The following is a 15,948-nucleotide window of genomic DNA, read 5'->3' as shown; positions in this document are numbered from 1 at the left end:
TGTGACCGGACAGCTGTGGCAACCCATAGTTTGGTTTCTGTGTTGGAATTCCTGCAGGCGGGAGCGGACAAGGGATTGTCTGTCAGCACGCTCAAGGGCCAGGTCTCGGCCCTCAGTGTGTTCTTGGAGACGCCCCTGGCCAGGGAGGCGTTGGTGAGTAGGTTTTTCAAAGCTCTGGTGAGGCAGAGGCCTCCGAGGTCCAGACCATTTCCGGTGTGGGATTTGGCCAAGGTGCTCGGGGGGATGACTAGGGCTCCGTTCGAGCCCTTGGAGTCCTGTCCGATAGGGGAGCTCACCATTAAGACGGCTTTTCTGGTGGCGATTACCACGGCGAGGAGGGTGTGTGAGATGGAGGCCCTCTCGATCAGAACACCCTATCTCCGTATTTTTTCAGACAGGATCGTTTTCAGACCAGACCCGTCCTTCATTCCGAAGGTAGCTCGGAGTTTCCAGAGGGAACAGGACATTGTCCTTCCCTCATTTTTTCCTGACCCGGTGGGGGTAGATCAGGAGAGGTATCATTGTTTAGATGTCAGAAGGTGCGTTCTCCAGTATCTAGAGAAATCTAGGGAGTTCAGAAGCACCGAATCCCTTTTTGTTTTTTTTAAGGGGGCTAGAAGAGGCAAGAAGGCGTCTAGAAGGACGCTGGCCAGCTGGCTGCGGCTGGCGATTACAGGAGCATATCAGGCAGAAGGCCTGGAGGTCCCGGAGGGTATCAAGGCACATTCCACCCGAGCTGTGGCGGCTACCCAGGCAGAGTTAGCAGGGGTTTCCCCAGGGCAGATTTGCAGAGCGGCAACATGGTCCAGCTATGACACATTTGCCAAGCATTACAGACTGGACCTGGTCTCGGTGCAGGAGCAGGACTTTGGTCGTAAGGTCTTACAAGCAGTTAGCCCGCCCGAAGGGTGAGTACTCGCTTATCCTCTCAGAGTGCTGGCCTGAAAGACGGTAGGGGAAAAACCAAGTTACACTTACGGTAACGTCTTTTCCAGGAGTCTTTCAGGCCAGCACCGGTTTCCCACCCACTGTTGATATTGGTTATGTGAAGATGGCTTATTATGATTATGTTGTCTCGCATTGTGTCTCCCCAGATGACCGGAGGATGCTTGGAGAACTGAGGTCAGAGGGGAGTGGAGCTTTTTTATTGTAGGTGGAGGTGTTTCCTCAGATGGGGAGGAGCCGAGGTCTCTCAGAGTGCTGGCCTGAAAGACTCCTGGAAAAGACGTTACCGTAAGTGTAACTTGGTTTTTTCTTGCAGCCCTCCCATACAAGCCACAATTGTGAAAAATTTGTGATATTATTGTCACATGCACACAATGACCACTCTTTGTCAAATTTCTGCAACTGCTTCAGAGTTGCTGTAGTTCTCTTGTTAGCCTCTCTGACCAGTCTCCTCTTGGCTCTTTCATCCAGTTTGGAGCAATGTCCTGATCCAGGGAGGGTTTGTGTTGTACCAAATACCTCCCACTTCTAGAATATTACACTTCACTGTGCTTTCTAGGCATTGATAAAGCCTTTGAATTGTTTTTTAATCCTGACTTGTTCTTGTCCATAACTTTATCCCAGATATCAGAGTGCCAGGGGCAGCACAGCCAGGGGTAGCATTAGCAACTATCATCTTGGCTAAAGTATTCATCTTAAAATAAGTATTGAGCATTGCACTTCGGCTCTGCACTTCAGTGAATGCACAAAACGAGAAGCCACAGCAGACAACAAATACTAAAACAGACCACAGGTGACCCATTTCCCCATCCAGCTCTTTTAGCCCTTATCCAGTCTGCTTCTTCATCTCACCACTCTAACATGCACTCCCTACTCCTCCTTTTCACATTTGTATCCTCTCTCTTCAAACTCGCTCTCCTTCTCTTCTCCACCCCACAGCTTATATATACAGTAATCTAGCTATCCATCTCCCTCACTCCTGTCTTCACCTTACTACTGTACTCATCAACTCCTGCCAATTCTGAACCCACATACTAATAAAAACCTCCAGAACACTGGAACCTGTCCCTCCATATAAGTCATACTCCCATATTACCTCCCTCACCCTTCTGCTTCTCCTAACATCTGAAGACATTTCCCCAAATCCTGGGCCGTCATCTTTTTCCTTTGATCAACACACCCAGCACCCCCTATCCTCTAACAGCAACCGCAATCCAAACAATCTAGTTACTATTCCTCTTCTTCCTAGAACCAGCCTCCTCTTTTCCTTTGTTCTCTGGAATGCCCGCTCTGTCTGTAACAAATTCACCTCTGTCCATGACCTTTTTATCACAAACTCCTTTAACTTGCTTGCAATTATGGAAACCTGGCTTCATGAATGACTTTCCCTCTCCTGCTGCCCTCTCCCGTGGTGGTCTCCTCTGGACTCATTCACCCAGGCCTAGTAGATGGAAAGGAGGTGGAGATGGAATCCTCCTATCCCCTCAAAGCACTTTTTAGGTCCTTCATTCACCTCCCTCTCCTCATTTGAAGTTCACAGCAATTCTTAAACTGGAGAGAATAGACGAATAGAGTGATCTATCAGCCACCTGGACCAGTATCAAGCTTCCTTGATGACTTCTCTGCCTGGCTGACACATGCTTCTTACTCACTCTAATGGTAACTGCCTCGACCTTGTATTCTCCTACCTATGCACTCCTTGCAACCTGACCAACTTTCCTTTCCTCTTTCTGATCACTCCCTTATTAGCTTCACTCTCTCCTTTGATTCCCCCTCATCTTCCAGCTACCGAACAGTTACCCACAGAAACCTTTGCTATCTTAACCCCTCTCTTCTTTTTTCGGCAACAGATTGTCTGTGACAAAATCTCAGCCCTGTCCTGCCCCAATTTGGCCACTTCTGTATACAACAGTTCACTGTCATCCACCATAGACACATTGGCCCCCCTCACTACACACAGAATTAGGCCCCGACCGCTACAGCTCTGGCAAAGACAATACCAGTTGCCTCAAAAAACATAGCTGTGCTCTTGAGTGTTTATTTTGTAAGACTAAGACCCAGCAAGACTTTGACCAATATAAATATGCCCTTCAAAAATACAATTCTCATATCCACACTGCCAAACAGACCTATTTTATCACTTTCATTAACACCCTCTCAAGCAATCCCCGTCAACTTTTTTCTACCTTTAACACTCTACTTCATTTTTCTTTACCTCCATTCACTAACTCACTTCCTAGGAGATCGCTAATCACTTCAAAAATAAGATTGATATAATTTGTGACGAGATCTCCACGGTACAGATTTCTTCCTCACCCTACACTCCTTGTCCACCTGCACAATATATACTTCCCTTGTTTAACCCAGCTACTATAGAGGAGGTTGGTAAACTTTTTTCTAAAGCCCACCTAACCACCTGCCCCCTGTTCCCTTGCAAATACTACGGTCACCCTCTGGCTCTGCCCTTCATTCTTTAACTCATATCTTCAATCTCTCCCTTTCTAATGGCATCTTCCCCAACATGTGCTAGTCACCCCCATACTTAAAAAGGCCTCACTGGACCCCACTAATCTTAGCAATCTAAGACCCATCTCCTTACTCCTTTTTGCCTCCAAACTTCTTGAACATCTAGTCTATAACCGGCTGAGCTGCCACCTTATGAGAATAACCTTCTTGATCCCCTTCAGTCTGGATTTCGCCCACAACACTCCACAGAAAACTGCTCTCCTAACCAGTAAATCCAATGGTCACTATTCTGTACATTTACTCTTGGACCTCTCCACTGCCTTTGACACAGTTGACCACCCCCTCCTGCTCAAAAAACTCTATTTACTTGGTCTCCATGACTGTACTCTTCGTTGGTTCAAATCTCAACACACCTTTAATGTCAATTACAACTCTACTTTCTCCTCTCCTACTCCTTTTACTGTCGGGGTCCCCCAAGGTTCTGTCCTTGGACCTCTCCTATTCTCGATCTACACTTCTTTCTTGGGTCTTCCTATGGTTTCCAATACCATTTCTATGCTGATGACACACAAATCTATCTCTCTACTCAGCTCACCCCATCAGTTTCCTCACGTATCACCGATTTACTAACAGACATATCAGACTGGATGTCACACCACTTCCTAAAACTCAATTTATCCAAAACTGAGCTCATAATATTTCCTCCCCCACATGCCTCTTCCCCTGATTTCTTGGTCAGGATCAATGGCACCACTATCAACCCATTCCTGCATGCCAGGGTGCTAGGGGTAATCCTGGATTCTAAACTATCCTTTCAGGCCCACATCCAATCCCTGTCAAAATCATGCCACCTCAACCTCTGCAGCATTTCCAGAATACGCCCCTTTTTAACCAATGATACCACAAAGCTCCTAATTCACTCACTGGTTATCTCTCGCCTCGACTACTGCAACTCCCTCCTCATTAGCTTATCTTTACATAGGCCATCCTCCCACCAGTCCAACATGAATACTGCTGCAAAGCCCATCAACCTTACCGACCGTTCAGTGTCTGCTACCCCTCTCTGTCAATCCCTCCACTGTCTTCCACTTGCCAATGAATAAAATTCAAAATACTAACAACTTATGAAGCCATCCACAACTCTGTCCCAAGCTACATCCCCAACCTGGTCTCAAAATATCAACCAAACCGCTCTCTGCGATCCTCCCAAGACCTTCTGCTCTCTTGTTCCTGTGTCACCTTCTCCCATACTTGCCTCCAGGACTTCTCCCGAGCTTCTCTTATCCTACGGAACTCCCTACCCCAATCTGCCTGGCTATCTCCTACTCTATCCACCTTTAGACGATCCCTGAAAACCTCTTTAAAGAAGCCTATCCTGCTTCTACCTAGTAAACTTCCATTTATTTCCTTCATCAGCTCATCCCCCCACAGCTATTACATTTTGTATCACTCAACCCTTCCTCCTAGATTTTAAGCTCTAACAAGGATGTCTACCTTCATTTTGTAAAGCGCTGTGCAAACTGTTGGTGCTATATAAATCCTATATAATAATAATATATTTTGACAGTGCCTTGCCACACATAGTTAATTGTTTGCTTCAGTTGCACTACCAGGGACTAAAATGCTCCAGGAAAGTTCTTGTCATGCTGAGATAATCAAAATGACCACAGCTGATTGCAGTTAAAAGTCAAATGTCTTTGTGTGCCACTGAGAAGGTGATTAGCTAGACCTATTATAAATAAATTGCCGCGAGACTGTAGTGGTTTCATGACTGTATTACCAAATGGCTGATAGATTAGCCCCTGCTGCAGACCATTGTGAGTTGCTCCAAAGGTATAGTGTTGAAGTCTGATCACTGGAGAAGAGGAAATGCTGCTTCAGGCATGCAGCAGAAAGGTTAGATCATCTCAGCTCAGGCAAAGTCACTTTCCAAGGGCTGCTTCAGAATGATAAAAGGTAGCGCTTTTATGAAACATGAAACTGTTGTTCTAAATTACATTTGGGACAGGAGACAGAAGAAAGGTTTCTCTCTACCTGTTGCATACAGATTTTGAATGATAAAAGGCAAAGCCTTTTTGAAAAATGAATTGTTGCTATATATTGAGACATATCAAAAATATACTCATGCAAACAAATGCCTGACATATACAGTATATTATCCCTGCTGCATCTTCTCACTTTGTGCTACAGCTTTGCAATCTGATCACAGGGTGAGGAGACTGAGGATCACTACAAATTCACCTTATTTGAAAGGGAACAGGAGGCGTGTGGGGGTGTTCAAGTTCACTGCACTAATGAGCTCAAATGCTTGATGTAAAATTAGAAAATGCATTCCAATACCTTCTCCTTGGGATGCCTTCCAGGATGCATAGCTGCATTTTAATGAAATTAAGAACAAATATTGGGTGTCATTTGTTGCCTGATTAGAAATAGTCCAGGTTACTGTTAATAAGCAGCTATCATTTGCCCAGAACAGGTGAGAGAATGACATGGAAAATCTGACTGGTTATGGGCACCACACACCTTTCCTTCAAGTTTAATACTTTGCACTTGCTTTGGACTAAATGTCTATAAAACGCAACAAATTTTCACAGATGAAATTTTAGGATTTGTACATTTTCATGCATTTTACAAAATTGCACTTTGATTTTGCAATAAACACTGACTTTTTTTCATTAAAATGTAAAACATGAATTCTAGATAGGAAGCCTGCAACTTGTCTGGCTTGAAAAAGAGCGAGTGTGGGCTCAAAATCTTTTAATTTTTTTTAATTGTATGCCGTTTTTTTTTTTTAAATGAGAAAATATTTTTACATACAGTACTTTTTTGAAGTCCTTGGTGTTGGACACCTTTATTGAACTAAAACATGTATAAATATTCAAAACTTTAAAGAAATTTTAGCTTGGATTTTACAGTTTATTGTAAGTCTCAGTAAGAACTGTACTGCTACTGCAAATCCCTGAGGCAGAGTGAGTAAAGAAAACACTGACCTAACTTGATATCCTCCATGCTCTGTGCAAGCACCTTTATCCACTGGTATCCTCTCAGCTATGTAGAGGTGCAACAATAGCAGCCCTTATGTACAACAAAATGTTCTCTTCTCCAAGTGTCAGCACAGGCTAATTTAACTGACTCATTAACAAAAGACTGACACTAAAGAAGACAAGCTTCCCTGTTCCAGACAGGATTGAGTTTCTATCTGTATTAAAAAGACAGGCAATCCTGCCTACAAAATGGAACCTTGAGAGCGTGGAAATGCTATGGAAGGTATACCTGATGTAACTTGGGATACAAGAGAAGAAAAACCCTTCAGCAACAAAATCCCTACACAATGATGGCTCTTTAAAGATTACAATTCTGACATTCTCTGGTCAGCATACAAAGTTCACCTGCAGGTGAATAAGGGATTATGTGGAATGCAAAATAAATCAGAATCATGCTCTGGTGTCACTCACCCTTACATAGAAGGTTAGCATGCATATTACATTAGTGACCCACAATGGACTACCAGTACTTCAGAAAAGTTATGCACTTGGGATAATATAGCACATTGAGACCGTCTGGATTTTAAAAAATAAAAAAAAATAAAAAATAAAATATATATATACACACATACATACATATACACATACATACATATACACACACACAACCCTTCTAAATCATTGGATTCAGATTTTCCAATCACCTCCATGGCCAGAGGTATATAAAATCAAGCACCTAGGCATGCAGACTGTCTACAATTATTTGGGAAAGAATGGGTCACTCTCAGGAGCTCAGTGAATTCAAGCGTGGTACCACGATAGGTTGCTACCTGTGCAATAAGTCCATCTGTGAAATTTCCTTGCTACTAAATATTATAACAAAGTGGAAGCAACTGGGAACAGCAGCAACTCAGCCACGAAGTGGTAGGCCACGTAAACTGACAGAGCGGGGTCAACGAATGCTGAAGCGCACAGCGTGCAGAAGTCGCCAACTGTCTGCAGAGTCAATAGCAAAAAGACCTCCAAACATCTTGTGGCCTTCAGATTAGCAAAGCGGAGAGAGCTTCATGGTCTGGGATTCCATGGCTGAGCAGCTGCATCCAAGCCTTACATGACACTTTGCTACAACATAAAGTAGTGAGTGTGCAGCTTGTATAGCAGTGTAAATTTGCGGTCATCTCAAAATTAATCAACACACAGCCATTAATGTATAAACTGCTGGCAACATAGGTGAGTACACCCCTAAGTGAAAATGTCCAAATTGGGCCCAATTAGCCATTTTCCCTCCCTGGTGTCATGTGACTCGTTAGAATTACAAGGTCTCAGGTGTGAATGGGGAGCAGGTGTGTTACTGTTCTTACTCTATTACTGGTCACTGGAAGTTCAACATGGCACCTCATGGCAAAGAACTCTGAGGATCTGGAAAAAAAAAAAAAAGAATTGTTGCTCTGCATAAAGATGGCCTAGGCTATAAAAAGATTGCCAAGACCCTGAAACTGAGCTGCAGCACGGTGGCCAAGACCATACAGAGGTTTAACAGGACAGGTTCCACTCAGAACAGACCTTGCCATGGTCAACCAAAAATGTTGAGTACACATCCTCAGCATCATATCCAGAGGTTGTCTTTGGGAAATAGACGTATGATTGCTGCCAGCATTGCTGCAGAGGTTTAAGGGGTGGGGGGGGTCAGCCGGTCAGTGCTCAGACCATTTGCCGCAAACTGCATCAAATTGGTCTGCATGGCTGTTGTCCCAGAAGGAAGCCGCTTCTAAAGATGATGCACAACAAAGCCCGCAAACAGTCTGCTCCTCTTCAGCAAACTAAGGACATGGATTACTGGAACCATGTCCTGTGGTCTGATGAGACCAAGATAAACTTATTTGGTTCAGATGGTGTGAAGCATGAGTGGCGGCAACCAGGTGAAGAGTACAAAGACAAGCGTGTCTTGCCTACAGTCAAGCATGGTGGTGGGAGTGTCATGGACTGGGGCTGCATGAGTGCTGCCAGCACTGAGGAGCTACGTTCATTGAGAGAACCATGAATGCCAACATGTACTGTGACATACTGAAGCAAAGCATGATCCCCTCCCTTCGGAGACTGGGCCGCAGGGCAGTATTCCAACATGATCATGACCCCAAACACACCTCCAAGACAACCACTGCCTTGCTAAAGAAGTTGAGGGTAAAGGTGATGGACTGGTCAAGCATGTCCCCAGACCTAAACCCTATTGAGCATCTGTGGGGCATCCTGAAAAGAGAAGGTGGAGGAGCGCAAGGTCTCTAACATCCACCAGCTCCGTGATCTCGTCATGGAGGAGTGGAAGAGGACTCCAGTGGCAACCTGTGAAGCTCTGGTGAACTCCATGCCCAAGAGGGTTAAGGCAGTGCTGGAAAATAATGGTAGCCACAAAAAATATTGACACTTTGGGCCCAATTTGGACATTTTCACTTAGGGCTGTACTCACTTTTGTTGCCAGTGGTTTAGACATTAATGGCTGTGGGTTGAGTTATTTTGAGGGGACAGCAAATTTACACTGTTATACCAGCTGTACACTCACTACTTTACATTGTAGCAAAGTGTCATTTCTTCATATATATATACATACACACACACACATATACACACATATATATACACACATATATATATACATATATATACACACATACATATACACACACACACAGCTGTTCATCTAAACACCTAGTGATATGTAAGATGCAACTGGATTAGCCACTGATTATTGTTGGAAGGTTCAATTGTAAAATTGGCCACATGAGACATGAGATGGTGATTAGACTGTACATGCTGATCTGTCTATACTGGACAGGCAAAGAACATTTTATTATGTCATGGCCATTTTGTAAACAATAGTATGCCATTGGAATCTGCAAGGTTACAGTGCCCATAGACTTCCTGGTCATCACCCTGAAACATTAAAATATGAACCTAAACAAAAAATATTAAGAATTTTACAGATTGTCTGAACTAAAATACATGAAAATCTACCCAACACAAGTGAAAAACAATAAGAGTTCTAGAAGATTTGTGTTAAGTCCAAAAACTTTTGCCAATTAGTATTAAACACTGCCCCAAACAATAAAGCAAATACAGTATGTAAAAACAGAAGCCTCTTCTAAGTGATACACACTTTGTGGAGATGCTTGTACTACTGCCATTAGGATACAGAGCCCACTCCTCCTGAATTAAAGGATAAGTTCACCTTTTGTTAAATAATAAAATGCACATTTTTGGCAGGCCTGTAAACCATTGCACCAGCGATCAGCAGATTGTTGGTACCATGCAAGTCTCTTGCAGATCTGTCAGTATTATCTGCTTGCCCATATGGGATGTACGAGAAAGCAGATATACTGACAGGAAGATTCAATGAACTTCCATACCGTGGTAGTTAATTGAGAATTACAAGCAGACATCCGCTAAGGCTATCGGGAATTGTAGTTTCTCATTCACAGGGTGACTGTGAATGAGTGACACAGCCGAGTGGGTGGAGCCCCACACAACCACAGTTTAAAAAACAAAATGTTGACAGATAGCGGGAGGAGAAGATCCCCCGCTAGCTGTAAAAGCAGGGACCAGTATAGTCATGACATTTACACCCTGAATATGGGTGTAACATGTTATGAAAGGTGAACTTATCCTTTAAGGTAAGAGCCAAAGTGTCGCTAAGTTCTTGCTGTCTCTGCTACATTACGGTTATGATGTCACTTCCTCAACATACATTTTGTCGAATAGACTTTTTCAAGAGCCTTTCTGAAGCCTCTTGAAAAGTATATTTGATGAAACATACATTGAGGAAGGGATCTCATAACCAGAACCAGAAGTTGTAGGTCCGCCATATTTGGTGTGGTAGAATTACCATTGGAACTGCCATTTTAAAATGCAAGCATATTTTTAACAATACAGCAGTGGTTTTAAACTATATACTATGGAGAGGTCTCTTATGAAGTGCATAGGAGGCCTAGAGGATGTGGATCTGAAGACCAAGAAAGAATACATGGACATGTTGTATCTGACCAAATAGGTCATTTTTTCTGGTGAGAATCCCTTGCGTGTACACGGTGGTGGATAGAAAGACTGAGCATCACATTTGTGATTTCGAGATTTCATTTCCTTATTTAAGTGAACACAATCAAGTGTGTTTTCTATTGGTTTAGCTACAAAATACTACACTATAAGTGTTTTTTATGCATTATTGAGTGAAAGTGAGAAGTGAAAAATCTTGGAAACTTTGGTTGCTAAGGGAGGAATGTGACACCTAGTGGCTGTCTTCATTATTGCAAAACCCTTGGCATGATTGATTGGTACTTCGGCTATATTCACTCCGGCGATTAAGGGCAAATTGTAGCGGCAATTCCTTCTTTAGTTCTCAGCAGCCAGTGGACCTGTTCATGACTGGTCACCAGCAACTGCAGCTATTCACAGCTCTCTGTACATCCAGCGATTAGCTGTGGTAATTGCTGCCTGTGCAAAGCGCCTTGAATGGTTGTGCTAATGGCGACTTATTATAATAAACGAGTCCGGCAGCTGCACCTAACTGCTGACAGTCTCATCAGGAATCTCCGATTCCTTCCACTACTATTTGCACCGGCCCTAATCACTGGTGTGAATGTAGCCTAAGGGTCTAACTTTCTGGAGCGTGTTTAATACAATTCTTAATGAAGCACTGTATGGAAAACAACTTGAATATTTGTGTTTACTGAGACAAACAATTTGCAACGGTTACGGGAGTGGGTCTTGAAGTGCTGGGAATATATTGTGTAAATTTGGGGCAACAGGGTTTTGCCAGCTGCTTAAGTGTTTGGATTTTTTTGGGGGGGGGACTTTTCCCATGTGCTACTTTTTACTGAATACACACACAAAAACACATATCTATCTATCTATATACATACATACATATATATATATATATATATATATATATATATATATATATACACACACACACACACACACACACACACACACAATATATATATATATACACACACATATACATACATACATACACATTTTTGGGGGGGGCACAAAAGTCTTTTTTTATGAAACCAGATCATCATACTCAGAGAGGCTCTGGTAACTTTTAGATTTGCAAGTGTAGTCAGATGAATGAAAATGTCAAATAAACTCAATAGTTCTGACGAGGTGGCTCCTATACAGCAAGGCTTCCCTTGATGGCCACCTAACAGTAGATCAAAACATAAAAATATAGAAAAGATCACCAGGCCAAAATCGGATAAAAAGAGTCCAAGATAATTTTAATTGGTGATAAGATATAAAACAGCCAACACATTTTGGGGGCAACGTTACTTCCCCTTCATCAGGGCTCAGAGAAAAATTATTTCACATATCCATATAAGAAGCAGTTAGGAACCCACCTTGTGGAGGAACAAATCTAACAGCAGTTATTGTGCAGCCTTTGTTTTGTTATAAACAAACAATCTCACTACAACCAAAAGATGTTTTGTCAGACCACTGATATGTTATGTGAAGCCTAATGGCTGGTATACAATGAGAAAATTGGGCAAAAAAAAAAACGTATTTGGAACGATTGTCCGATAATCTATTAGTACACAGCTTTTGAGAGCCCATCACGACAGTTCATGCAAAAATATCCAAAGGGCAAGCTTGAAAGTTTCTCATAAGATAATGATTTTCATGTAATTAGTATAGTATTTGTATGCAAAAAAAATCAAGTCACCAAGACCATGAATGCGCAGAAATGAAAGAATACATTACAATACAACACACATCACTTCCAAAGCTGTATTCTGCCTTATGAGAATTTTCCTAACTTAAGTAAATCGTTTTCCATATGAGACTAGTCTGCAAAAAAACAAAAACATAAAAAAAAAAACAAACAAACAGGCGATCATTCATCCATTCTCATTGTGTGTACTAGGCATTAGCCACTGAATAGATTATAAGACACAGGTGACTGTATAAAGTCTTCCGATGTCATTAAGCTTGAGTTAACACTGATGCGGTGCGGAATTCACACCGGTTTCTGTGCGACTTCTGCACCGCATCATAATCGCACTCTGTTCATATGAACTGCTGCGGGTGTGTATTTTAAGTTAACGACACCCTGAGATCAGTTCGCAAAACGTGGTTCGATGTGCAGAATCGGATCGCATGGGCGTTCACACCCATGTGATCAAATTATGGCGCAACCTAAAAAAGGGTACTGCACTTTTTCAGTGCGGATGCGGTGCGATTTGAGCTATACAAAATGTATGGCTCAAATTGCACCGCACAGAAATTGCATGTGATTTGCACAGGAATGCGGTGAGGTTCCTGTGCGAATCACTTATGATGTGCCATACCACACAAGTGTGAACCCAGGCATAATCCTGTGCTGTTTGAAAAGTTTGATCAGCTGTATCACAACTAGTAGCTTTTATTAATTTAGTTAAGTTGAAAGCATTCACTGCTCAAAGTCTAATATTTGGTAGCTTCAGTTGTTTCGTTAATAATATTACTAGTTGGTTTTATTTTTCAGCCAGGAAATTATGAACTGAATTGAAAGATGCTTGCCTTGCAAAAAGCTATGGAGAACTTGTTAATTATTGATTTTTTTCCCCTTAAATTTGTTAAGTATTTAACAGTGCTAACATAGCAAGGTATGTTATCTTAGGGATCATGTCTGGCTTTGTATTCTGTTAAGTAAGGCATCCCTGTCCTGGATGTATTTTGGCTTCAAAACAGGTGTTGTAGTCTGTCACTTGATATAAGTGCCTGCTTTAATTCAAGGTATTCCTGCCAAGAAGGGCAAGAACTGAAATTACATTAAAATCACCAGCTGTAGTCTTTAAAATATCATCAGAGGAAATGGACCAGCATGTTTTATCTAATGCAAGCAAGTGGAAATATTAAACTTCATTTGTAACAAAACATAGCAAGATGTAACACACATAATAGGGTGGATGATGCACTCAAAAAACAGCAGAATTTCACAGCTGTTACTTTTTAGGGTCCTGCACTCAGTCACTAAATAACAAATTTCTCCAGTGTGGTGTGGGAATTCTTGTTAATGCAGGTGTTAGGTGGGTCAGCTTTTTGAGGTGCCATTCATCAATCGTGCCCCAACATATTAACACAACGTACCATCAATGGATATGTGCTTCAGTGTACCACAATGTGCTATAATGTGCTATGGTGTGCTGCTATCTGAATGGGCTGCCATGTTAACATGTGACATAGCACCGCAACACACCATAACAGACTAAATCAACTTTCACACTGCTCTATTGAAAAAAAAAAAAAATGCATTGAAACACATGCGTCTGATGAATTTCTGTAGCTTCTTCTGGGCAGCTGACTGCCAGCTTGCACCTGTGAAACATGGACTCAAAAAAATGCAGAAAACAAATTGCAAAAGTTGTGGGTTTTCCATTCATATCAATGGGGAGATGCAGTTTGGTGGTTTTGAAAGGCACACCAAAAAGGTGCAGCATGCAGGATTTTTCAAAACACATCGCAACTCCCATAGTAGCAAGCGGCTGTGATTAACCATTCTAAAATAAAGGGTTTTAGATTTGTATTCAGTGATCTACTGTGGTTAGTAGTAGTACTTTTGTCATACTGGTTTGGCCAATACCTGGGTAAGTAAGGTATCCTTTATGTTCCTTGGAAATAAAAGTTTTTACATAAAATTAAATATTCCACCAGGGTCTGGATACACCACAGGCCTGTGATGCTGCACAAGCTCAGACCACATGTGGCCCTGGACTGTAGTCATCTAGATCAGCCTTTACCAACCGTGGTACCATCTGGGGTCTTTACAGGTACCATGGCCAAATGTCTAAAATTTGCCCCATAAATATCAAAGGCAGACCAAGATCAAGCCTCATTTTTTTGAATGCTACACAGAGCCACAGGTTATTCTTACAAGCACCTACGTTGTGTGGAGCCACCCATCTACTGTATGTCCTACCAACCAATAATGTCATTAGCTGTTATGTCAGGCACTTAAGCCGCAACCCCCGTCTCTTTCTCTCAGTGCCCACGCCACATGGTGTGAGGGAGAGGATCTGATGAGAGAAAGGCTGAATAAGGGCTGCCTGTTCTGAACTCTGCAAAAACTGCATTGAACCTGTCCAGAATCTGATCCCCAAAGCAAGCGTGGCTGAGTCCCTGTATAAGCATTGTTTTCAGAAGAATGGGCTATTGCGTAAGTGAAAGGCAATGTCTGAAGGTTACATTAAAAATGTCTGGTTTGCTCTATCAGATGTAGTCCACGTGTTAATTTATGTATAATCTCTTTTATATAACCGGATTTCTGTGTTGCTTACTTCTGACCCTTGCATGCTGAGAGTTGCTTACTACTGAACTCTGAATTACAAACTACTGAGTTCTACACTCTGCATTACTTATGCCCTAGCACTGTGTTCCGTATTACCACTAACATCTGGACTGTGTAATGTAGAGTTTAGTGCACTGTAGTTTGTAATACAAAGTACTAACCACTGAACTCTGCGTTGCACATTATAGAGAGTGACTTAAGGCTGTGGACCAAGATCTCCATGATTTTCTTTCATCCATCTTTGCTGTAATAGAGCTGTTTGCAATGTTCTAGGCTCAGGTTTCCAAACTATGGTAAATAACATTTACTTTTTTTACATTTTAGACTGAGAATGTGCATAATTTTAAAAGGGTGCTTTGACTGAAAATATGCTGAGAAACACTGATGTATGACTGTTCAAACTCAAGTACTAGTTGTCTACAGCACTGTTATATACATTTGATATCTTTGTATCTAAATCCTCATTGCCTACCTAATGACTAGATTGCAGTTGGCACACATTGGGGTGCGTGTCCCAGCAGGTATATGCTCTGCCCTCTGAAACAATGTATCTTGATCATCCATCGGAGGTGGTGCAAATGATTTATTATCAGATGCAGGTGTTCTTGTGGAAGGTTGATTTGTGATCCGTCCAGTAGCAGATGCTGAAAAACAGACAGTTAAGGTGATGTAATACACTTACAAATAGATATTTCACAGCTCTGTTATCAATCATGTTTTTATTATCCAGAACGGGGGGTTTACAAAAAGTTGTGGTTAGAATATCAAGGTGTAATATACACAGTTTGCATAAAATAAACTTGGTAAGAAGAATATGGAAGATTCCACTGTTGATCATGACGGCTGTCCCATACCAAGTCATGACTTTAGAAAGTCAGTGGCATAAGTTTTCACATTTCACTGGCTGCATCTTTGTGCTTAATACAAACTAGACAAAAGTTCAAACCTTCCTGACTATCTAAACCTGAATAAAAATATGTTAAAATATTTCTAAACATTATACACAACAGAAAAATTCTAAAAGAATTTCCAGTACTTAAAAAAACAAAAACAAACACAAATTAAAGACAAAAAGAACCCCTGCATGATTCTTTGTAGATGTTTTAAATGTTATGGATCATTATACAAAGACAGCAACAATCTCTCATTTCTCGTGAAAACACCATGATACTGCCCAGGTTCAGACAAGCCATTTCGGGAGGGGTAAAATCATCGCTCAACCACCTGACT

The 15,948-nt window shown here is 41.8% G+C and overlaps 1 protein-coding gene across 4 annotated transcripts in view; it reads right to left on the bottom strand.

The window, feature by feature from the left end:
• Positions 1 to 15,948, bottom strand: part of PDLIM5 (PDZ and LIM domain 5) — a 231,011-nt gene that overhangs the window by 30,313 nt on the left and 184,750 nt on the right. For all 4 annotated transcript variants that reach the window (XM_089691630.1, XM_089691631.1, XM_089691634.1 and 1 more), the window contains one exon: positions 15,191 to 15,362. In XM_089691630.1, the coding sequence (XP_089547756.1) occupies positions 15,191 to 15,362 (172 nt within the window). The remainder of the gene's footprint in view (positions 1 to 15,190; positions 15,363 to 15,948) is intronic.

Source organism: Staurois parvus, unplaced genomic scaffold (assembly GCF_062004578.1).
Source record: "Staurois parvus isolate SC_StPar_1 unplaced genomic scaffold, SC_StPar_1.0 ptg000566l, whole genome shotgun sequence".
Lineage (NCBI taxonomy): Eukaryota > Metazoa > Chordata > Amphibia > Anura > Ranidae > Staurois > Staurois parvus.
Note: the sequence above shows the minus strand (reverse complement) of the source record. Positions and strands in the feature narration are given on the sequence as shown.